The sequence below is a fragment of the Opisthorchis viverrini genome (genome assembly GCF_000715545.1).
Source record: "Opisthorchis viverrini unplaced genomic scaffold opera_v5_16, whole genome shotgun sequence".
Taxonomy (NCBI): Eukaryota; Metazoa; Platyhelminthes; class Trematoda; order Opisthorchiida; family Opisthorchiidae; genus Opisthorchis; species Opisthorchis viverrini.
Genome location: NW_008751672.1, coordinates 2,063,914 through 2,089,585, shown reverse-complemented (window position 1 = coordinate 2,089,585; position 25,672 = coordinate 2,063,914). Strand labels below are relative to the sequence as shown.

The window sequence follows — 25,672 nt, the reverse complement described above, 5'->3', positions numbered from 1 at the left end:
CTTGTTTCAAACCCAGACAGCCCGAGTCAGCGCTGATCAAGGTCAGACAACGCCCCCCCCAGTATGCAGCACGTCGCAGCCAGACCGTGTGCGTCAGTATTGGACCAAGTTCAGTGTCCTTCCAATAAATAGCTTGAGACCGTTGTACCATTCGCACTCGCACGCAATCACGCTCCCGCACTCGCTCGTTCGGAATATAGCTGTTGTGTTCCCTTCTGTGAGCCTTTTTTCTCCGGCACTAGACACTGGAGCGGGTCAGCAGCAGATACCACAGATTGACGAATCAGCAGATATAACATACTGAATGCCACTGAGTTAAAAAAAAACGTGGTCCGGAGATTCGCGAAGCAGGCAAATGTACCCATCGTAATGGAGCACAATGAGTAACACTGTCCCCCTGGTCCTACAGTGATCTCCATAACGCAGCTGAACTGTCTTATTTGGCGACTGGAATCGGCCCAGGTTGAAGGAAATGCGATGGACTGAGTTCACAATTTGATTTACAGTTAGATTCGAAGCATATTTCCCAAAATAATGCAATGCGATTTGTGTCAGAATGAAGAGTGAACTGTAGACCTCCAGCTCAGTTCAGAAACTGACAGTTCAGGATGCTGAGTACACTACATGACGATATTCAACGGTGAGCACTAGAGTATCGTAATTCTTTCCAACGCCAATATGACTATGTGAGTAATATTCCTCATATAGCTGTTCTTTGGTAAGCAACTGGTGAAAGCCAGCTGCAGTCTCCGAGTTCTCATGAACCTAATATTTCACGTGAACTCAAATTGTACGAAATACGCAAAATACACTCATTTGCGCACTAGTTTGGTTTTAACCGGCCGAGTCGCACGTTAAAACCAAATTAATGTATACATCAGCTTATCTCCTCACTTTTCACTGCGACATACCAGTCAACAAGGAATACATTCACCATCAAACGATCATTTTTAAAGCGACGCGCTGCGGCGTCGAGACCAACGTCTACTAACAGACTATAGGTTGCAGCCACAAAACACACTTGGTTTTGCGGGCTGCTGAATGAGGTCCTTAATATAAGACGGTTTACTGGTCATCTGCTTTGAACGAATTTGAAAGGTGCCATCGTCCGAAAACCTTTCGACAGATTCTTACTTGGCTCACCCCTCTTTCAATGAATTTATTTAAAGAGTAAGTGCACTGATTTTGAACAACCAAAGGATAACGAGCTATTCATTGTATGATCTATCGATTTTTATGGGGCGAGACGTCTCAGGGAGCAGACAGAAAGAAATAGTCCAACTGTAACACTTGCGGTGCATGGCTGTAATGCTACCTGAAGGGACCACGAAGGCTGAGATACTGGCAGATTGCCCAAGCCTGGGCTGGAGCAGTCGAGATGCAGAGGTTGGGTTTGGCCCACGAACCCTCGGGTCAGTAACTTCGCCACCTAACCACTGAGCTATCTCGAACTCGGGCAGCAGATAGAGTCCTGGATCGGTGCAACCAACATATACAAGGGGGCGGGGGTCGCACCGGGTCTCACCCTGTGACGATGACCGGCTGATGATCACCGTTTGTGAGCAGCAACAATACAGAACAACGTTGAAGGCAACACATCACAGGAAATAGTGGCCGCAGTGAACAACGGGATTCTGCTTTAGAAAACAATCAGAAGAGTTATCTGAAAGGTAGCCTCTCACTTTCATTAGGTCAGTTTCTTTTCAGCCGAGTGGAACATAAGGGTCGTGGGAAACTGGCAAATGCTGTTAGGGGAAAATCGAAAAACATGGATGACACCGCGGACTGTTCATCAGCCCATCCTACGGAGCGTAAGGTCTTGGCAAGCATAACCTGTTTGCCAATCTGACATAGGGTACGGATGTTGAAAGCTTCTACCTAGAAAGAATCCCATGGATTCGGCATTGCTGTTTTGTTTATTGTTCACGGGAAGCGGAGTGTGTTGGACATGACTGGCGATCAAGTGAAACAACAAAGCTTGTACGGTGAGATGAGGTTGGAGAGGGACATCAATGAACAAAGAACCGTGGGGGCGATTGATTATTCCAGATTTCCCGGGCTCATGAAGATAGTTTAGGTGATGTACACTCTTGAGACTGAATCAGAATTTTGGTCTGCAAGGCAGTAGGAGGATGTGGACCCTGCCCTTGACTCGCAAGAGTGGTTTTCTGGGTTGTGCCTGGAGGCGATGACTCAGCAGGCAACCCATGGGTTGCATGGGGCTGGCCTAACCAGAGAACGCTAGGAAGAAGGCACAGGTATCTCAGTCCTGCTACAAATCGAGTTCGCAGATGCGTGTGGAGCCATATCGAGCCCACGACAAAGTTTAGATGTATCCGACCGTACTTGATAACTCCCCGACGGCCACGCTTCACCGTTGGGCGATCCGCGTGTGCGATTTTTAGAGGTGACTTCTCTAACCCGTTATTCCTCGGGATAAGACAGCATCGGTGCTTCCACGAACTTGAACATGCTGGTCACCCGAGGGGAGACATCTTACTGCCTCCATACTCCGATCAAGAATCCGAGACCGTATAACCAATTACCACCCGCAGTTAAACACCAGAGAATGCTACTGCCGAAAATACTGAACACTCACTCAACTGGACAAAGCTTGAACTTAACAGGCTTCTGGAATACGTATCGTCTACCCTAAAATACATGTTATAACTAAAATAACGAGTTCCAAGCTCTTGGAGTGGATACTGACAAGTTAATGGTAGTTCCAAAAATCCCTGTGGCCTCAAGGCTCTCCAGTAGTGGCAAAAATCACATAAGAAAGATTATTGTGTTTCGTGTGAGGACTCAAACCAAGCATACTAGCTAAGTTGAATTCAAAAAAATACAAGACAGCGCGTTTGTAGTGAAATAAGAAAATGATAGGAATACAGAATACATTGGGGAAAAGACTAAGCACTGCAACGTGGCGGGAACGGCATGTGCGTGATAATAAGGTAGACGTGGGAAAGGTAAACATGTGGAGGAACAATGAACCATCAAGAGTAGGGTCCAATGCACAGAAGCGCGTGTATACAGTTAAAAAAAGTGTAGCAGAAGAAAGACAAGATAGAGTAGCCAAACCCGGTGATGAAATGAAATAATCGCAGGGAAAGCAGTTGTAGATACGCTCTCTGGCCACCACGTGGTCGCCATCGGCAATGACTGATGTTTAGGTAACAAGGGAAAACACAGCCGATCAAAGCACTGTAATCGAGTATTTCGTTGAAACGGGGAAAAACATGACAAAACCAAAGCTGTGTACAAAATAGCCAGTACTCTGGTTCTGCTCCGTGAATTCACTGTGCTTGAAGTTAACCACGAGTTGAACCATGAGCTGCTGGAGATAGTAGTAAGTCGGTAAACACCTCAATGAGTGATAAAATCAGCAGAACTGCCGAGCGAGGCAACCGACAGACCAGAGCTCAAGGGAGAAAATCACTGAGAATGTTGATTTGGAACAAATCAAACAGCAATCAGAAAGACACAAGCATGTGACTCAGTTTTCACAGTTTAGGCACTCTCGCAACTAGACAGAGATTGTCGCGCGTTGCGAACGCCACTACTGAATGATTAGATCACCGCATCAGTTGGACAGCTCTTACGCTTGGATCGGCATTCATAAAGAACGGCAGTTTACTCACAGCTCAAAATATATGAGTGGAATACAGTAGCATAAGTTGGAAAATTGTCCATTAAGTAATCCTTGGTTCACGCTATATGCAGGGAAATCGCTAGACGCGTTTGTTGGAGCCAATATTGACCAAATGACTGGAACGGGGAAAGGTAGACACAACAGACTTATGCAGCGATTCAACGTCCGACGCATACTTATCATCTACAGCGGTACGACTAAACAGCCATCATCATGGACTGGGCATTTTAAATCTTGGGTAGTTTAGGGCATATAATTTGCGGATTGGTTCGTCGAATATCTTCTTGTCCAGCTTTCCGGTAGTCGAACGAGCAATTGTGTGCGTCTGAGTAACGATGCAAACTGCAGAAGAGTCCTTCACATCGGCATGTGTAACCTGAAAGAAACGAAGACAGTCAAGTTAAGTTGGAAATGTGCTCGAAATCGAAGTGAGGTTGTTTACATTTATGGAACCACTGCTATGCCCCCTTGCTCGTGCTGTCCGGAACCGTGAGAAATTCAAAGCAGAAAGTCTGAGCTACTAGTTCACTAACGCTCACGGTCAACCATGATAAGCGGACATCTGGCAACATGGCGCACTACATTGGGCCTCAATACGGCCAGTGGGGAAAGGTACGCTGTGGAAAGGTGCCTTAAAATTCAGATGGAACAGATTATTGAACAATCGGGGTATCTACACTATCACTATTTACGCCACCGTTTAAACTCTTGCTGGAAGCGGTAGCCAAATGCTGAATACGGACTGAATCCACAAACGGAATACATTGTTTGCGTAAAAGTCTTAATGTCCATCTTAAGTGTGTCCGTGTCACCAGTGATCAAAACATGTAACTCACCACTGGCCAGACCGACTGGTTTGCGACACACCTCACAACGCCGCGGCTTCTTGGGAGCTGAAAGTAAGGAAGGAGTGTAGCAACATTCAAATCAATCACTCCGGATAGTGACAAACTTCAGTGTATGTATTTGTAAAGCAAAAACAAGAAGTTGATCATGACGATCTTGTGGATCGGCTATGATTTACACTGTCCAGTCTCGTATGATGCAGCCATTGCTTTATCTAACACACTAAGGAAAATTACGCATTCCGTGACAATGCATGCAGTGGTTTTATCGGTGACAGCACGATCAACGTCCACGCGTTTGCAAGTCGAAAGAGTAATAATAGTTTAGCTGTACCACTGATTACCATGCTCCTACATCAGGTCTTAGGAACACAATCGTCTTGGGATGGAGTCGCTCGCTAAATAAGCCAAAACGGGTAGTAGTAAACAAAGTTAACAAAGGTCAGCGAAGATACCACCCGCTTCCACAGCAAATGTCAAGGTGTTTGGACGAGACTGCACGATGAGCATATAGGTTAACTCGCTGACATAGAACCTAGAGCTAAGTACTTAACAATGCTAAATCATCCCCAACTAATCGCGCGTTGATTGTTAGCACAAGGAAGGCAGTAGAAAAATATCTACTCGAATCAGAATAATGCGGGTCCGAAACTGGATCATTTAGCCAAAGTGTACATGAAAGTTTTATTCGTCTTATCAGCGTGATTAACAACACCAGGAAATTTCCGCGCTGATGCTCTGTGGTAGAACTACAGCAGCCGTACAGAAGTTAAATGTGTTTGGTTTTTCGATGGAGTGGAGGAGAAGTGTGGGTTAATGTGTGATACATCAAGATCGTGACAGTAACTGCGAAGGAAATCAACATAGTGAGCTGTACTCTTGTCGAGGCCATTTACAGTGCAATATGCTCATTGGAGAATGTAAAGATAAATACCTGGAAAGCTGGTAACATCTGATTTATCACCGACTGAACATGCTGAAAGGCTGGCCTCTGTGTCTTCCTCGTCAAGATGTGGTGACGATTTAGGATCACTAATTGTTGACGAAGAACCGTCAGAACCGACTACTGTAGTGGCAGAAGACGATGTGTCGGACGAGTGGCGACTTTTCACCGGTGAATCCTTTTCGGGGGTAAGGGCGGGTGAATCCTGTTTCAGGATAGCTTCCACTGAAAAAAGGTTTAAAAGATAGTGTTAGCAACCAGAAAACCGGAAACTCGTTAAGCGCAGTTGATGGCCCACTTACTCAGCTCATAGAGGATGAAGACATTTAGGGTACATTACTAAATCATTCAGCTGAGGAGCATTTTTTGGTTGAATTACCCAAATCTGAGCAGAAGTGATCGGGATTTGAGGGATAAATACGATTCATGGGACTTCCGAAATCCTGAGCTCAACCGTTAGGAGAACTACAAGCAGCGGTAATTGCGGGAAAGGTACGATTGCATTTCAATCTGCAAACTACGGATACTTCAGAGGTATAGCTCATTAGGTCTACCTGCGAGCACAGCACATCACATGGTGATAAGATCGACTAATCGCGATGGAATCCGACATCGGATCGCTCATCACCGATCTACTATTTATCACAAAAATTGAGATAGTCCTATTTGCTGATGACGTGAAAATATGGTCACCGACTAGGAGGTTGAACACGTACTTGCTGTCGACTGAGAAAATGACCACTAACAACCGCTTAAAGTCAACAAACGATTGCGTAGCCACTTTAATCGGTACTTAGGGACTGGGAAATGGGTTATAGACGTGTTCCGGAAGGTATCATTGGATTCTTAGCGCAACAAAACTCGTCTTATTATTCTAACCCAACAGGAGCTGTTGAACTTACGCGATGACAACTTGAGCTTCTGCTGTGCTTACCTGTGTCTCCTAAAGATACACACCAAACCAAAATGAATTAGCTATTTAGGCTTGAAGTCAATATCTGAAGCAGGATCCAAGACTCTTTAAAGACTTTCAGAGAAAAACTTATACGTCTTCGCATCAACTTGATGACACCCCTAGAAATAATATATCAGATCCATCTCCAATTAGACGTTACTGACTTTTCATCTTTCAAATTTCGAATAACAGCCATACCGACTATTATTTATTTTCCCGTCTTACAGAGCAGATAGAGACGTGTGCTGGTAGTCAAAAAGTATTCAGTAAACTAGCTGAAAGATCTCTCAGTAGCAGCAATGCACGAATGACCGGCTTGAAAATGACCTTGAAACAACGTGAAAGATTGAAAAGCAAACGAACATCAATTGAGGGTTACGCGGACTAGACTAGTATGTGGACTAATCATTTTCGCATTATTGAAATACAGCTCACCAATCTGGAGCGCGAGAAGTGAACTCGTAAGGAATTAAACTTATAAAGGTCAACAACCCCAACAGAAGATGGCTAATTACCGTTCGTCTGACGTAGCCAGTTGGTCATTCGCGTTATCGACTGTTTTTGCATGCTTTGAACATTTCTCGATCTGAGGCACCCAGGGGAGAGGTGTCCGGAACGGCACTATAACGAAGAACACGAGTAAGGGCCCAAGTAGACTGACCTAACACTGCTGAGGCTCAATTAATTACGTTGGGCTGAAATCGAGAAGCACGAATGATGTGTTTGTTGTGACTGACTGCGAACCCCGGATAAACAGCCCTGGTGGCGGTACTAAAACGCACTTCTGACTTGGAAACAAGGGTGTCCGGTGGGTGTTGGAAGATTGGTTGGCATTTTTTCTAGGATATGCCTGATTCAAGCACCGTCGGTCGTTGTCGATTTCTGTTTGAGCGACCAATTGATAACTTGCTTGTTTTGGAAACTCGATGGCCTACCTGAAGCGGTTCCTAGTGAGTCTCCCACATTCTTGAGTTGTTTTCAAGAGTCTGGACAGCCTACAGCAGTTAATATCAGACCACGGACTGTTTATGCTTTGTAGTAAGTTTCGAACCCATTAGGTATCTGAACAAGCACGACCAACGACTGTACGCAACTTGAGAACGAGAGGGCAATTCTCCAGCTATGCCGGGAGCCCGATCACTCCTAGCGCGGAGAGAAGACCGGACCTTCGGAGGAGAGCGTTTACTGCCTCAAACAAAGCCGAAGTACAGCGGGAGCATAGTCGAATATATACATATTTTGAAGGACCTTGGGGAATTATAAATTCATTAGCACACGCAGAGTTCAATTGGCCAATCGGAAGGAAGTGCGGTCCTTTTGGAATAATGTGTAGCAAACTGTGAAAAGCGCGAGTACTCAAAATCCAAATTTTCTGAAAACACGTTTGGCAATCAACTCGACAAGTAAGCGGTTTTGGGGGTACTGATATCCCCAACAAAACATCCCAAGCAGCTTGGCCGCTTGATGCCCCCCGCATGCAAACCCGCACAAATAGACGTAACCAACAGCGACAGGTAGCTCGGGGCAATTATTGATTGTCACTCGTTCTGGGATGCCTGTGTGGATCCAAATCAAGCTCTTGTTCGCTGCCGCGTTTTCCTGCGCTTTTCAGGGGCTCGAGAGATGCAAACGCCTCACCTAGACATTGAGAAGTCCTCGGACCCTGATGCGGAGCAAATGAAAAATCACCTACTTAAGTCCCTTCCAGGCAATCTGCCTTCTGATCTCGACTCTTGCTGGAAAGCGCTGTGGGCAACCCTTCAAGGAGCTCGATGCTCCGCTTGTGGAACGACGCTCTGGATTACGAGCGAACACTAAAACTGCTCGAAACTCAAACATGTATTTCTGCTGGTTGAGGCACTCCCTTTGGGAGGAGTAAAATTCTTTCTCCAAAACCCTCAGTGCCTCTTGAATTGAGTATGTTACTTGAATTGCAAGTAACATACTCAGAGACTACGTTCTGAACCATGACTTTGCTCTCTGAAAGTGCAAGGTGAATGCAGAAAAGGATGGTATGATGGTTGTTGGTTTTTTCTGGGGGGAGAGACTGTCCGTCGCCTTCGTCCTCAGAGATGAGAACGATGTCATCTGCGTACTACAGATTGACAGGGTTCCCACCAGTAAAGATGTGAACACTGGAGTCTCCAAGACCTTCCAGCGTTCCCCTCGTTGTCCTATTAACGAAGCTCAGCAGAAATGGAGGGCAGACATCCGTGCTTGATTGACAGGGCTCCCACCAGTAAAGACGTGAACACTGGAGTCTCCAAGACCTTCCAGCGTTCCCCTCGTTGTCCTATTAACGAAGCTCAGCAGAAATGGAGGGCAGACATCCGTGCTTGACACCACTTTTTATCCAAAAGCTTTTAGAGAGCTTGCGATACACTCTCATACATTCAGAATATGTGAATATAGGGACCGGACTAGGTTCAAAAACTTTTGGGACGAGTTTAACTAAAGGTACTGACCAATCGACAGAATCGAGCACACCCTTAAAGCCAAAGAACACCAACATTGTATTCTATACGTATGACGTTGTACAAAGATGTGGTTTACGTGGGCTGTACCCGTCGAAATCCCGCCTAGTGCATACGGATCAAGGTATCTCGTGACGAGGAATGAGTGACGCCAGGAGCATTGTTATAACAGACTGATACCACTTTAGTTGCTATGTGCACTGTGAGTACCTTTTTGAAAATGGGCATTATTATCCACTCACCCCAGTTCCTGGAGAAGTCTCTTTCTTCCAGATGGACACAAATGAGCTAGACGGACACTCGGTGAGGAATTCGCCGCATCCTTAGATACAACAGCTGAAAGATCGCCGGGATAGGGAGCACGATAACGCTTGAGTTTAGATATACACTCGGATACTTCTGAGGTTGAGGGAGGCTCCATATTAATAAAGCAACTTCATGTTGAAGGCTAACATTCCTGATTGGAGGCAGGAAGTGGTCAACTGAATTGTTGTTCGAGATATTGTACCAGCGGACCAAGCGTCCTCCTTTGTTGGATATCAGGGGGCTATCCTGGTCCCTCATGAATTCGCTGAAAAGAAGCTTGCGGACGAATTAGCCTGAGAACTTTTTTGCCACTTTGCTTCTCATTTCTTCGGTCTTTGAGGTTCACCAAACTCCCAGGTCTGCACGGACACTCAGATTCACTTGGCGGGCGAGCCCCATATACATAGCCCACGTCTCTGTTAAAGTCGGACAGCCCGGATCGAAGTTGGTAGGTCAACTTAATTGTTAGAGGTATTTCACGGCCCAAACATTCTCCTCTGTTGGATATCTAATAGGTGCTCGGATTCAAGCTTAAAAGTGCGCGATGACCCTTGTAATTTTTGCACCCGCTTGTACGCAATTGCGTTCCTTGTTAGCGAGTCTTTTTTCAGACGCCTAGGCACTGGAGACGGGGTTGAAGTTAGTCACTCTGGTCCCAGATGCTTTCGATGACCGGAGGCTACCGGGGACCAATCAAACGAATCCAGTGGAATAACCTATGGATGTTTCCAGCACCTTTCGCGCCTTCCGTTACTTTAACTCCCTTGATCTGTGAAGTCGTCCGGTCCGCGTAGACACTAAGTTTGACCTGGCATCGGATGATGCGTCGGATTGAGTTGTGGTTGCAACCAGGAGGAATCTGCCGCCAGCCTCCCAGTAAAGCCACGGTGCTTGGATGAGGTAGGGTGGGTTTCGTCGTTCTGATGTAACAACCTTTCGGTGCCTACCTGCCATGCCACCCGAAAGAAGCACGAAGGCTCGGATACTGCTAAGTTGCCTAGGCTTACTCTCGTGCATCAACCACTGACGGAGCTTAATCACTCGTGCAGATCTCTCCAACCCACTGACAGTGCTGGATTTATGCACCATTTTACCAGCTCGCGCGTGCAATGCGCAGCTACCCCCCAATCATCGGTGAACGAAACTGCGGCAGCTACAACCAGTGTACGACGAGTACGCGGTTCTTACAGCTGACAATGATGATGATGAGATCCATCTTGATCCCACAGACAATACTCACCTAGGAGGATACTAACTGGAACACTCATAGACCCTCTCGACTCGATTCTACATATATTGTGTAAAGCTTCTAAATATTAGTCTTTCAATATTTAACAACAAATTGATCCACAGAATGAAAGGAAAGATGACAATGGCCTGGCTTGGTTACTGCCACGATCATGCAGGCTACACTGGCTGCTCCACAAGGTACCAACATGCCAGGAAGGCCAAAGGGGAGCGATTAGACCAGGAGCAGTGTGACCCCATACTACGAGGCGGTCTGGGGGTGAATTCGTACTTTCCTCTGCAATAGGAGTGTGAGGGCATTAAGGTGTTTTCCCCAAGCGACCAGTATTTCCATATTTATGGAAGCAGTGATGCTACCTTCCTCCGAGAAAAGACGGGTTAGAAATTATCCAATTATTCATTCACCGACCAGAGGTCGGTGCTGCTCAAAAGGCACCTCCTGTGTGCAGCCATGTCAAGGGGCTAGATGGCAATTCCTTACTGCCAGCGGCGTCGTTTAGACCAACCCCCTGCAGATGAGCAGGTCACACTTTTGAGTTGTGGCTTCGTGCAGGATCCCCAAAGAAAACCCTGCTTTCCACTACCTCGTGGGTCATACTTTTGAGTAAGAGGCTAGAGGCAGGGTCCCCGAAAAAACCACCATCCTTCCACTGCCTTGTGGGTCAGCCATTCAAGTCAAAGGCTGAAGGACGGGTACCAGAATAAAACCCCTCTTCGTCGGCCAAAGAGTAGTTTTGCAACACAGAACTTCAACGACGAACTCAGATCTTTCACATTCCTCGCTCCGTGTGTCCGGTGATCCAGAAGTAATATATGGTGTGGGAATTGCACTCAGCCCCAGAGCTGAATGCACTTTGCTGCATTGGATACCAATGAACGGTCGTCTTTGCGCCGTCCGGTTATCCAGCTCAATCAAACTCAACGCCTCTCGGCATTTATGCCGATTTATGCCCCAGGCTCATTCGTCAAGCAAGCAGCGCTGACATTGCGATACTTTCTGGCGATACGAATATCCAAGCTCCTTGGAATCACATCTGGACGGTCAATTCGGAGTCTATGCTCGTCGCACGGACAACGGTGGGCGACATCTCTATTGTGTGCTGAACATCAGCAGTTTCTGGCCAGTACGAACTTTCAGCATAAACGTTCGCAAAGCGTAACCTGGCGCCACCAACTGTGACTCAGTTGGATCACGTGGCGGTCAGCCACCTGTGGACAAATACGATTCGAGCACACAACTTGATTCAGATCACGCCGTGGTGCGTGCACGCCCAACAGTTCGCTTCCCCTCAGGCCTTCGCGGGTCAGCAAGAAGCAAGCCAATCCATCTACGAAATACCATCATAGCTCAACATTATCTATCTGAGCTAGCCCAACAACTTTCCACAGTAAAGCAATACTGTGGTGGCCATGAGCATGTGGATGAGGCGTGGCAAAATGTAAAAAGAGCGTTCAGTGCTGTCTGTCCGACTTCTCCAATTCGACCACAAGACCACCGGATGTTCGAGAGAGCCATCCATGATTGATACCAGGAAAGCCATACTAGCAGGCAACGAATACGCCGGCGCGCGCAAACCTCTCACACGCCAAATAGAGAAGAGCCTAAGGAAAGACTGTTGAGGATATCAATATCCCCAAAAATTATTTACTTCCTGAGTTATTGCCAATTTTAGTTTCGGAAAGTCTAAACATTTAAATTTCACGCCCTTTCCGCCTGCACGAATGACCGCGCTTCTTTCCTGTTGGTCCGTTGGACTGTGTGCGCTAACGAATTTGTTTCCAAAATATTTATTCTACCGCAGAACCCACACGACAGGTCTTTTGATGACAAAGTGCAGACTCCGATGCATACATTTGGGGAACGATATTCTGTTTAATACGCTGTTTGAAGTTGGTTATGAACGAGTCAGACGACTTTTTGAAGCGTTAATATTGTTAACCGTGAATGCGAACGTTTCAAACTGAAGTCGCCCACAACAATCGGGATTTTCATACACAGCCTCCAGTCTCCCAAACTCGCAGAAGTAGTGATACGTCAGCCCAACCGTCTTGAGCGTGACCTTTTGCTGACACCCAACACCATTGCTGAGGAGCACAGACGGTTGACCAACCAATCAGGGAGTCAAGGTAGTTCCAAAGTTCATGCGGTCCACCAGGCCACCAAGCCCTTTGGTTCTCCAATCCCTGACCTGTCGCGATCTGGAAATACCCACTCCAGTCAGCAGTATGTCCAAAACAAGAGGTCCTCATTCCCGTGCTGGCAAAGAGGGGCTTTTTGTCAGACTGTATCGGAAATACCCCCCCAGTCAGCAGTATGTCCAAAACAAGAGGTCCTCATTCCCGTGCTGGCAAAGAGGGGCTTTTTGTCAGACTGTATCCTTACAAACAGCATCGGTGTCGACGATTCAAGACTGTGGGTCGGAAAGATGGATAGTGTCGGGTACATCCGTATGTACCGGTACCCACCCATTGAGCGAATCGGCTGCTACGTTGGGCGCTCACCCTGCTCGACTACGACTTCGACATCCAGTACCGGCAAAGAAAATTTCAGCCCAGCGGATGCACTCTCATGACTGACAGGCAATCATATTGCCCCAGAAGAGGACTTTGTCATCGCTACCCTGTCCATCGATGACCACTTCAGCTAGCAACTGCTTCAAACAGTCCGTGCCTTAATGATGACTGTGCGTGAGACTTTGACTGGTCCGACTCCGCAACAGGCAATCTATTTCCTCAAGACACGTTGACCGACAAAATCCCTGGACAAAGATCTCCAGCCTCTCTCCTATCGTCTGGATTCCTTGCTATCGTTGGCGACTGGCTCGTGTTTGAAGAACGTGTGTTGGTGCCACGCCCCTTACGCCTTCGGGTCCTGAAGCGATTTCATTCGGGGCAACCTGGGACAAACCTGGTAAAAGCAATCGTTCATAGTTACGTTCCCTGGAGTAAATGGATCGCGACAGCTCAGACTACGTCAGAGACTGGTCGAAATGTTCACGAACGGCAAGAAACCCTTCACGCCTTCCACCTGGCCTCGATCCGAACGACCCTGGCTCCGGGTGTATATCGACTACGCTGGCCCTACTGATGGCGTAACAAACCTCATCTTGGTCGACGCTTTCTTCAAGTACCCAGAAGTTGTGTCCGTTGTCCAGACAACGACAACCAACACTCTACGACTTTTGTCTCAGCTCTTCAGCTAGCATGACCAGCCGGAGACTTTAGTGTTGGATTATGGATCACAGTTCAGCTCTAGCAGCTTCCAAGAGTTACACTGGAGAAATGCCATCACGCATGTCCACTCACATCTGCACCACCCGCAGTCAAAAGGTCAGGCAGAACGTTCTGTCGCTGCTCCAATCCCGATGGGATGGGGCACCGTCGAAGTTCTCCGGAGGTTTCTTCTGGACAACTTCAAAGGACTCTGGAAGATCGAAAATTACCTGCTGAAGCACTCATGGGTCGAAAATTGCGGACTTTTAATTCAGCTATATCTTCGACAGTGACAGCTCATTCCGGGGCCACAGTGAACACAAAGATGGCTCAATGTGACGTGGATGCAAGTGTTTGCACGAGACTATCGACCAAGGCACGAATCCTGAATCCAAGACCAAGTCTTACGAAAAGCCGGGAGCGTAATGTACGACGTTCACGCCGGCGCGCCACAACAACCTACCTCTCAACGTTATACTCAACACTTGAACTTAAGGCGATCATCCATGATGCGACGCAGCCGGAGGTGACAACGCGTCAGCCAGGGAACCGAATCCTCTCCCAAGAAGTTGGACGGATCGCCGCTGGCGTCAAACGGCTCCTTTCCAAATTGACCCCAAAAAGGCTCGTCATTGACTACGACACCAACTGGAGGTGCTGAGAATATCAGTATCCCCCAAAACCGTTTACTTCCCGAGTTATTGTCGAATTTAATTTCTGAATCTAAATTTCACGCCCTCCCTGCCATATTGTACGAAGAACCGCGCTTCTTTTCTACTGGCCAGTTGGGCTTTGTGTGTGTCAAGGAATTTATGGTTGCCCAAAATATAGATTTGCTAGGAGGACTACCCCCAAACGATAAGTCCATTCTGCTAACGATTTGTCTTGTATACTGAAACCTTGTTTCGACATTTCAGCCTCGCATTGACATCCTATTGGACTGTTAGCACTTTCAATATTCTGGTTCAGTTGGATTCCATGTCACGGAACGACCTACTTGCTTTCAGTATAACTTCCTCGAAGTCATCTTCTCCATTCCTATGAATTAACAAGTGACTGATACATTACCCAAGAGTATATAACACTGGTGACGAGAACCCAACGCGAACACAAACATGTCAATTTCAGATAAGCATTTGAAAGCAACAACAACAAGTGCAGTTCGAACAATCGCGACTGCGAATTATTCACTCTCTTACTCAAGTTATCAGTCTTCAGACATCAGTTCCATCTCAAAGTGGCTTTCATTATCCTTCGCCGATTCTATCACACAAACTTTCACCGAATTTTCTACGGACCGGCATCTGGCTTATATTTGATTCATGGTACAATAGCTAGGAAGACACCTTCCCCTTTCTTGGTCCGGAAACTTGGAACCCTCGAGCACGATCGATTCACAAACTTCATTCCTCGCATGAGGATCTTAACTTTGCATAAACAGTGGAGCAAATCCGTGAAGTTTTCGGTGAGCAACATTCACTTTTTAATTTTCGGCACAATTCGCCAAGCGCGATGCCGACGATTACGTCACTTTTACCGGTGTCGTCAACCGTGCGGAAATTTTCAGTTGCAGTCACTTACAGAGGATCAGTTCACGTGTCCAATTTTCGTTGCTGGTCTTCACTCGCCGCAGGAATCAGATGTTCGCACTCGGTTGCTTTTCAAGCTTGAGCACTAGAAGCATATTACCGTGAAAGTACTCATCACCGAATGCCAACGTTTGCGTAATCTGAAACATGATACCGCAATGGTACAACAGACGTCACGACTTACTAACCCCAGTGATGACATGGCATTGAGATGAACCAGTTACACGTAAGAAAAAATGGCCAACATTGTGTTGGTCCTGTGGCGAGTGTCATTATGTACCACTCTGTCCATTCAAGTGGCATCAGTGCCAGATGGGTCATCGGTAAGGCCGCACAGGGTTTTGCCGTAGCCAGAATCCAAGAGAGCTTCTCCAGTCAGTAACAGTCAAAACGCAGTCGTACAGGAAACGTCCGCAGTCCAGATCTGTGTTTGCAGTTTTCGGAGTTGAATTTGAATCCCGAAGGAAATACCTCACAGTTTTCACCAACAAAACTCCAATCCGCCTGCAGGTCGACACAGTTTCAGATATTACGTTGACCTCACGTTCCAGTTAGGAGTCGACAGAAAAATCTGTTGTCATTCACGAACCATTGGGATCAAAGTGCCTCTTGCAATACCCTGTTAAAAGCTATCAGCTGTAACACCCTTCCGGTGTCTAGCTGCCATGCTACCCGAGGGCTGGGATACTGGCAGGTTGTTTAAGCCTAGAACAGGCGAGGTCGAGAGGCAGAGGTCGGGTTCGAACTACGGACCTTCGGTTCAGTAAAGTCGCGCTCAAACCATTTGGTCGTACGGCAGTGAAGCATCAGTGCCGACACTGATGTTGCTGTCTTTGATGATATAATGATGATGATGCCGTAACCACTTTAGCCATCTCGTTCAATACCCTACTACTGACATTCATTCAACAACCTGCATTTCTCAGGAACCTGCTATCTCACTGACAGGCCTAATTTGAATATCCCTGGACTTGATTGGACTGAGAAACTTTATCTTTTCAACGTGGCTTTATCATCCGTGTGCAATGCTCTAGAATTATCATCCTCCTGAGACATTGCAGAACACTTCACTAACACACTGAAGACGAAATTCAAAGACGTTTTCCAAGGTGGCCTTGGATACTGTACCAAAACCAAGGCAAGCCTCAAACTCCAACCAGATTTCGGACCAATTTTCAGACCAGAGGGTCCCGTACCATTAACCACTCTCGGAACTGTGGAGGATGAACATGTTCGTCTCCAGCAATCCAGACTTATCCACCCAGTAAACTGTTTATCATGAGCAATATTGTTTGCGTCTACCTGTGGAAAAATGTGCATTTTTTTCTCACATCCATCAGATGTCTTGGATTTATTTTTGACGAAAATGGTCGTCATCCATTTCCAGAAAATATTTCTGCCATACAACAAATGTCAGCACCGACGGATTTAGCAACCTTGTGCTCATTTCCTGGTTAGGTAAGCCATTACAATTCATTTTCGTCAGACACGCATTATTTTCGTGAACCACTAAATTATCTTTTAAAGGGGATATGCCTTCGAACTGGTCACATGAGTATCAGTCCGCCTTCGACAAGGTCCCGTCGCAGCTCTGATCTGCTACTCACACATTACAATCCAGCCCTGGACATTACTGTTGTTTCAGACGCATCCAGCTATGGTATTGAAGCTGTCATCTCCCACGTTTTCCCTGACAAAAACGAAAAAGCAATTGCTCACACAGCTAGACCCCTAACAATTACTGAGCGCCGTTATGGCCAGATCGAAAAAAGCTTTAGAAATAATTTTCACCATTAAGAAGCTATATACAATGCTCTATGGACGTCATTTTGCACTGGCCATAAGCTACTTCGGATCGAAGAAAGGCATCCCTGTTTACACAGCCAACCGCTTGCAAAGTTACGCTACAATGCCTTTGGGCTACGACATTTCCATCAAATACCAGTCCACCGATGCTGTTCGCCAAGCTGATGCATTATCAAAGCTCACGGACTCTCAACGTGGACAACCCGAGAATGCTATTGTAGCTGCAATAACGGCGGGACTAGAAGTTAACGCAGTGATTGCTACCACAATCCATTCCAGAAACTCCATGGTCATGACTTCAAGGCTAACAGTATCTGATCCTAAGAGATGCCTATAGCAAATGACCAGAAAGGTTTAGCGTGAACCATGTTACTGCTTGTACTAATATTTCAAAACTACGTGTTTAGCTACTTTGGAGTTCCAAACATCACTGCCCCTGACAACAACGGTGCATTCACGTCCGCTGAATCCACCGCTTTGTCTAGAAAATAGCACAAAACATGTGCGATCACAACCATTCCAGCCACGATCAAATGGTCAAGTGGAAAGATTTGTGGACACCTTGAAACGCGCACTACTAAAACTCGGATAGGGGACCACACTGGGAATCCTCGAGACAAGTTCTGCTGAGTTACAGGGCGACACCAAATGTCAACGCTCCACACGGTAAGTCCCCGGCGGATGTACTTAAGAACGGAAGATCCGTCTACCCGTTAACCTCATCTGTCCAACACCACATTTGGCAGCCGGTAGAAACTTAAATATGGAAGTCCAGTTAAACCGACATCACGGCATATCTGTGCTAGAGAAGACTACCGTGTTGATGCGGAAAAGTGAACACAAGGTAAAATCGTGCGCTGTGCTAGAAAAGTTGTCTATGAGATAAACGTAGGCTACTCTATCCGGGTCCGTCATGCCAATCAGCTACACTCTTCATAGCTACCAGGGACAGTTACACTCGATCCTGTTTTTTTCACTGGAGATTCTTCTAGACACATTTGAATTAGCTCAAAAGTCAAAATCTCCAGAGCCGCTGGATGGACCAGTAATTTCCAAAAGTTGCGCACCTGGAAGATGGACTGATCGAATACGAAGGCCCGTCAAACCAATGCGACCTAAACCTCAGAACAGTCCTACGATCGGGCATTTCAAAGGGTAGGTGTTAGGAGGACTAGCTCCAAACGAACAAATTATCATCATCAACACCCACAGCATGACATCATCGTTCCATACCGATGCCTCAGAGCAGTACAACCATGATCTATTTGAAAGCCTTATTGTGAAAAAAAGAATAAAGGAGGACGGGGAATGGAGTTAGTGCTAGCTTACTACAGTCATTCCAAGGTGCCTACACCTCGTTACGGACTCGCCGACACCAACCCACTCGAGCTATGGTTTCGAGACGACTGTCGAACACCTGAAGACGTGTTCCGCTGCTCGAACAGGCCAAGTCTCACAGCCATACAACAAAACAGCCCGCACTGTAGCTCGATACACACGTCCCTTGACGCCATAGGTGTCTCAAATTAGCAAACGTGACCCGGGCCTTGCAGATTCGTGCATTGACCTCATGTCACTGCAATTAGAACTAACACAACTTCCAAGATACGTAAAACGCTCCACAACTTTCAATGCCTTTCCCTGGATTGTAAGTGACGTTTTCAGTGACTACATGTCCTTAAACCTTGTGGGTGCAAAGTGCTTTGGTCAGTTCATCCAAAAAGGCTTGCGCATCCTCCTCCTCTTTGAAAATGAGAACAATGTCGTCTGCATATTCCAGGTCGACAAGGCTCTCGTTACAGGGTTGGGTCTGATCCCACTCTCCCTTGTGGCAGTATTTTACATCCTACAGGTGCGAAGCGTATACTGAGATGTGCAACACAACTATTAAGGCCATCCAAAAGTTTGCATTCTTACAGGGGCTCCGAAAAAAGCAATATATTAGGTGAATTCAATGTCCGTAAGTGAACGCCGCTTGAGTATTTCAGTACCTGATCCCTGGGGTGCTGGAGGCAGGTAAAGAAGACCGGGCGAAACATCGATTACGGAGTTAAGGGGAACAGGATAGTGGGATCCCTGCCTGATCTCACTGAATGTGACGAACTGAGGAGAGGAATTTACCGCAGGCACATGGGTGCACGGGAAAAAACTTAGAGCCTTTATGAGACGACGATTTGGGAGGGACATCATCGCCTGTTCTTGTCGAAGTTTCTTGCGATCAACAAATTCAAAAGTAGACCTTAAGTCGAGAAAGACCATCACCGTTGGTCTTCTTAAGGAGTGGCGCAATTTAAGCACGTACTGTCAACTGAAGATATGATAAATAAAGCCCCGGCCAAGACGAAACCCTGCTTGATTCATACGAACCTGACTCTGAATGCTGTATCAACCTTCGCACGATAGTACCAAAGAGCATCTTGGAAGTTGTGACCACAAGACTAATACCCTAAGGTTATTCATACTATACTCATCCACACATTTTTAAAGTAGGAATCACCATCGCTGTGGTCCATTTTGTCACTATTCTCTCCTCAATCCAGATACTTCGGAGTAAAGTTGTTAGGATAGCTGAGAGGGACTTTCCACTTTCGTTGAAGGGTGCGGAATGTGTCATATAGACAAGGTGCTTTGCTACTCTGAAGCAGGGAGATTGCACTATGGACTTCTGTTGATTGCGGACAGCTGCCGACGCTGCAGTGGGGTTCATTTGGTCTTTCCAAAGTGTGAGTTGATCAGGACAAGCAGAACTGCTCTTCGCATTATTCAGTTTATTGTTGAAACCAGCATACCTGCGAATGAACTGAGATCTTCTTCGGAGATCGTTTCACTCGCATCCATGCTCGGACCAGTTGATCGGAGCAGATGAATCACGATGCAATCGCTTCGTCATAGAAGCTTTCTCCGTTTACAAGCTTTTGCGATCAACCACCGATTTTTGCCATTCCTTAGACTGTCCATTTTCCAACGTTTTATGGGTCTGCGCGCAATCACACCCGTTTGGTATAGTCTCCCTGGCTTCAATAAGAAGTGCTGTGAAAAGATCCACTCTTCATCGAGCGAGCTCGTGCAGACAGCATTAAACGCTGAGTACTGTTTCTTCCAAGCTTCTCCAATTATCACCCAAATCAAAATAGTACCCATCGAATTCTCGAAACTTCTCAGCCATGTTAACTCGATATGCTTGAGCTATAGAGACACTTTTTATCAGTCGAAGAGTTTGGGGAGGAAGCGAATAAATACGCCACAATGCACACGGATCAAGTTCCAAAAAATTTTACACAGAAGTATGAAGCTTTATATCTTCCTGGCGTTGTTTATGCGAGCGTCTAGCTCTGGGACGACTGTGAAGCCTATGGTGTCGACTTAGTTTATGGGCTCTCGGTGGACGCTGAGTGAGACCGTACACCTATAATTCAGGTAGGGAATTCCGTCTTTTCAAGATTCATCTTCAGTCAACACAGCAGAGGAGGGTACCAGATACAATGAAGGTTTTCATACCAATATTGTTGTATCTAAGAGACGCTGTCACCACACGCGGGTTTCATCTGCCAAAAGGCTACTTCGCAAGAAACGATAGTGGAACGCCGAAAGTCGATAAAGAGCCTTAATCCAAAGACTAGCACTTACTTCCTCGAAGACAATGTGAAAAAAATCCCTTTAGGAAAAGACAAATGTCACAGCATCTTCGAAAATTCTGAACACGCATTCGGACTTAAGTCAACAAGGGCTTTAATCCAAAGACTAGCACTTACTTCCTCGAAGACAATGTGAAAAAAATCCCTTTAGGAAAAGACAAATGTCACAGCATCTTCGAAAATTCTGAACACGCATTCGGACTTTACGATTTGAGCAGCGAATCCGGCTCCAAAAAAACAAGTGAAGTTACCGACAACCTTGACAGTCTTCACACGATGAAAAGAAAGATTGGAAACCTGAACAGTCCAGAGCAACATCTTCGCCGTTCAACGAGAAAGGGTAGTCCTGTTTTCGTTGAAAGGCCGTTCTGTGGTCCGCGCAGTGTAATCTTTATGCTCGTCGAACGTATGTAGTTTGCCTATTTGTTTCCGGATGAAGTACCACAACATTGTTCGTGACGTGGAAAGCTGTTGCCAGGGCACTGTCGATAAGTGAAATATGGGCAGGGGCGTTAGGCTTCTTCAGCTTCTGGTTCGCATTATGCGTTCCAAACTACCCTACAATACACGTTCTTTCCATTCCTCCGGTAACCTCCGTCGAGTTTGTATATTTGGGCTCAACCCTCTGAGTTGTCTCTATGGAGACATAGAGAATGGATAAATGGACGCAAACCAGTCTATTCCCGCCTCCAAAATCCCAACCGGTTGAAGAGCGGCGACACTGAGGTCATCAGCTCATACGAGGTCGTAGGAGCTTGAGGCAGCACGGTAATCTTAGAACGACCGCGTCTTTGTCAAAACGCTCTTGTGGCCACTCTCACAGAACTCTCGGAATATTTAACAAAGGTCTTAAAAGGGATCCAAATATTGTCATTATTATCCTCTAACTCACTCCAACCTCAGTGTATGATTAAAAATTAGATAAGTGAATAAAACCACTTTACTGACCTGGAGGTTCCGGCGATTTTCGGAGATCCGCTACGGATAACCGAGATTCTCGGGCGTTCTGCTGAACTTGTGCACAACGATGGCACTTTGAACACAGGCCATCGTAGTTAGGGCTACCGTAGAAGCCACATCCTTTACGACAAAGGAGGGGAATGTTCGGTTTCTGGTTTTCTTCCATAATCCCGGGATTGAACTGAGGCTAAGTAACGAAACGTGAAGTTTTTGAAATAATCCAAACGGCGGATGGCGCACAAAGCTGTATATTCCTGTGGGGGAATGCCAAATCCCCCGTGGCGCTGACTCAGGAAAAATTTTGGAACAGGCGCTACCTCCGATAGAATTATTCAAACAAGGGTTTGTGGCGGTAATGACTCACGGGGAGATAGGGGGCAGTTGAGAGTAGCAAAATCTTACTTGTAACGTTTCTCACATGGCCGTCATCCGTCGTTGATCGTCTTCTGGAGAAGATGGTCGCAGGAACGAATTTGAGACCTGTGACAACTCGGGTGCGAAATCCACAGCGCTTCGAAACGAACCACGGGTTTCGTTGGTAACAACTTTTCCTGGGTGGGTCGTTGCAGCCGTTGAGAAGATATTTCCACGATTTATACACATCCCACCTGTGGCCGCCTACCGAACCTTCAACAACCTATATAAAGAGTCTACGATGTCAAGCTTTACTCTAATACTACTCGCATAAGTCGAGTCGCCCCGTTGACAGAAGTGGTATAGACAAAACGGTGGCTAAGTACGCCTGGCTTCGGCTTCCTTTGAATTAAGTTACCTGCATGTACCTGCGTCTAACGTGCATTTCGACTGCGATTTGAACACTACATTCGTCTGGCTGGCTGTCTGATAGCAGTTCGTTCCGTGCTCCGTACCCACCTTCCAATATTTATCGGTTATACATCTAATCGCACCACTGTCATAGGTTACTTCCATAACATTCAGTACTGTGCGATCGCACTCTAAGCCAAGACCCATTAGACTGTAATGCTGAGTTGCCCTTGGCACGCCATAACAAGTTGGGCACGAAAACAGTAGCTCTTAGTGCCACATGCATCAACAAATTGGCGGACCCAGGGATTCTTATTTTCTCTCCAGCTTGCTTATGGGGGGTCCCTTGAGTGCAAAATCCGGGAATCTTAGGTGTTTTTTCTAACCCTTTATAATTGCGATATATCCTTGTAAAGTACACCGAAACGTTCAGGAAACACAGGAATGCATCCGACAAAATGTTTCCCAATCCATGATTTGAGGGATAAATGTTCCACACATCTCCATCCTGGTTTTCTTCTTATCTGCAAAAAAGCTTGTTTCCGGCAATTGTGTTTCGCGTTTACACCACGCAACGATACGAGCGATCTGAACAGCCATTTTCTTGTTGTATCCTGGACGTCCCCTCATGTGTTGGCCGCATACGGTAGGGAGTATGTCCCAGATTCCGACATTCCATACGGAGGGCTATGGGAATGTATTGTTGCAAAGTTTTCGAACCTGCATTATATACCACAAAAATGGGCTGAACAATTGGTTTGCCGTATTTCCTTGCAGTCCGTGCATGAGCTACAGCGGATTAACGGAGGTAAACTCCTCGATTGCGCAAATGTTCGTGATGTTTGAATGAAGGTTTTGCCTGCAGCAAAATGCCGCCACATTAACTCCTTCTCCGACAAATTCCAACAAAATGAACGGGCCGGGACGTAAATGCTAATGGTCATCCAGGTCGTCTGCCCCACGTCACAAGTTACACCTCGCCAACTTTGATGTCAAGGTGGATGGAATTTTTCCCTGGGTTGACAAAATAATCAGCCGATAAACTTCGGGTCTGTTAGCAGGTGACCATTCCTAGCTATATGCACGGTCAATACCTGCTTTCCACGAACCTTCTGATTTGAAATTCAGTGCGGTAAAGGCAACTCCTCGCAGACGTCCTGATACATATTGTATTACTCTGTCACTTCTGCAACGTCTGTATCGGTTCCAACCCCTACCAGTTCTCTATTTTGAAGAGCTCTTTCACTTTTTTATGCTGCACACCCAACGGAATTTGCTTTAGCTTTGTACTCCTGCCTCAAACACATTGTCTTCCATCGATCCCTTCGTCTCAAACCTCCACATGAAAATAGCGTTAAAGTGCTCCGATTTGGTCTACCATCTCGAAAATGTAAACTTATCATGGACTTGTAACCTACACTCTCTCTCCCAAGCCCGGTGTTTGCTGCACCCTTTGACAGCATTGTCTATTCTGAGCTGACCTCTCCAGCCTTAATCTCCAACTAACGCATGCATTATCCAACGGTTTGTAAACGTGGGTTTCCCCACGAATTTATAGCACTGTAGGCATTCTGTGGCTGGGTACACTTTTGGCGTGGCCGTGCCTGGCGTGTACTTTCTGGACGTTCCTCCGCTCCTTAAGCTCAAAATGACACGGAACTTGTACCGTTACACCGTGCTTTTTTCAACCAGTGACTCGAATGAGCATGCTAGAAGATGACTTCGCAATGCTCAAATCACTCTACACCGGACTTCCCAGACGCCTTATTTGCCAACCGCACCGGCTGGTTCAACAAAGGTGATCACGATTTCGCGCCAAGAAAACTGTGAACCCGACCGACGACGAATGCTGTTGTGACAGTCGTCAAAGACGCAACCTTAAAGTAACCACCATAACAGTACAATAACCGTGTACTGTTTCTGGACGTGCGCCAACTGGCTCACTCCCACTGTTTTTCAGACTGTGGTTGGCATCTAGCTTATATGCATTCACTTTGGATGCCTAATAACATGACCAACATAATTCTGGCTCTATCAGATATTCTTCTATTCTGCTATGAAACTCGGCAGGCAGACTAGTCCCCGCAGTAGGTAGAATGTGCGTTCGACACTGGAGCTATATTTAACCTCCTCATCAGGTGTCATTGCTTTGCCGTCGAGGCTACCGTATGCGCAATTTAGTAGCTGGCGCGCCTCAACGGGGAATGGTTGTGAACAATTTTCAAGTGCTCTGGTAACTCCTTCGCATTTTCAGCTGGTAGTTAGCAGGAAATTGTGTTAAGTCATTCGGAAAGGCGTCACACGTCATTAACTCCTTTAACTGTCTATCTTATCTCAGATATACTCACAAGGCCAAAGGCGAAAACGGGTCCTGATTCCGCAGCTGATTTGTTGCCGACCGGATTTTAAGCACTGGTCGCTGTGTTATTAGAGAATATTTGCGTTTCCGCTTGGTAAGATTATTTTACGTCGAATAAGTAATCCGCCCATAGGGACCATGCCAATTTACTTTCACGATCATGATGCATAATTACCTTCCTACCGAAAGCATACGAATGGAACCTTTTTGGAACGAAAGCCTTCGGATAAGAGCGTATTTCCTGTCTGTTCATGGTTCGTCCCTAACTGAGTCAAAATACTACTCACGCACTAAGACTCACCCAGTTGCGTATAATAATATCTAATCCAAGCTGGTTGATGGCAAACTGTCAGGCATGATCATAACTGTGCAGTCAGGGTCCTCGGAATTGTGCTAAAATGTGGCATTCACGCAGATAGTGGGCATCATCGGACGCGAACGTGTTCACAACTTTGTTGGCAAGATCAGAATGCGGTGGATACAGATGGTAGAAAAACACGGTTATTCGGTTTTGCTTTCTTTTGAAGAACATGTTCAGCCTACGAAAGATCAGCTTCTTAAATTCTGAACACAGCCGTCAGCAACATAACGGAGGAAAGCATAGCTCGTTAGGAAAAACCTGAAAATTGCGGAAAACCGGAAACTTTGAAAACGGATTTTGTGGATCAGCAGCGTTGGAGCGCTCTGGCCAGTCAAAATTTAAAACAGCCGTTGAGACTGCGTGCCCTGAGAGGGTTGGGTTTCATGGCCGTATTCGCAAACAGCGTTGGCGGGAAAGATCGAATGAAGGCCTGAGCAATACGGACAAGCGGTAGCCTTAACATAAAAATCATGGTATGCAATGGAAGTTTACGGATTCACTGGCGTCACTGTTTGCGCGGATTTGGGTGCGGAAACCGCCTAAAAGAGTACATTTTTGTTA

General features: G+C 46.4%; 1 protein-coding gene across 1 annotated transcript; it reads right to left on the bottom strand.

The window, feature by feature from the left end:
• Nucleotides 1-2,761: 2,761 nt before the first annotated feature.
• Nucleotides 2,762-21,968, bottom strand: T265_01505 (hypothetical protein; the record flags this gene model as incomplete). The annotated part of the gene is made up of 4 exons (XM_009165546.1): nt 2,762-4,028; nt 4,489-4,545; nt 5,432-5,665; nt 21,615-21,968. 4 exons carry the CDS (start codon nt 21,790-21,792, stop codon nt 3,880-3,882), a joined length of 618 nt encoding a protein of 205 aa, XP_009163810.1.
• Nucleotides 21,969-25,672: the final 3,704 nt, after the last annotated feature.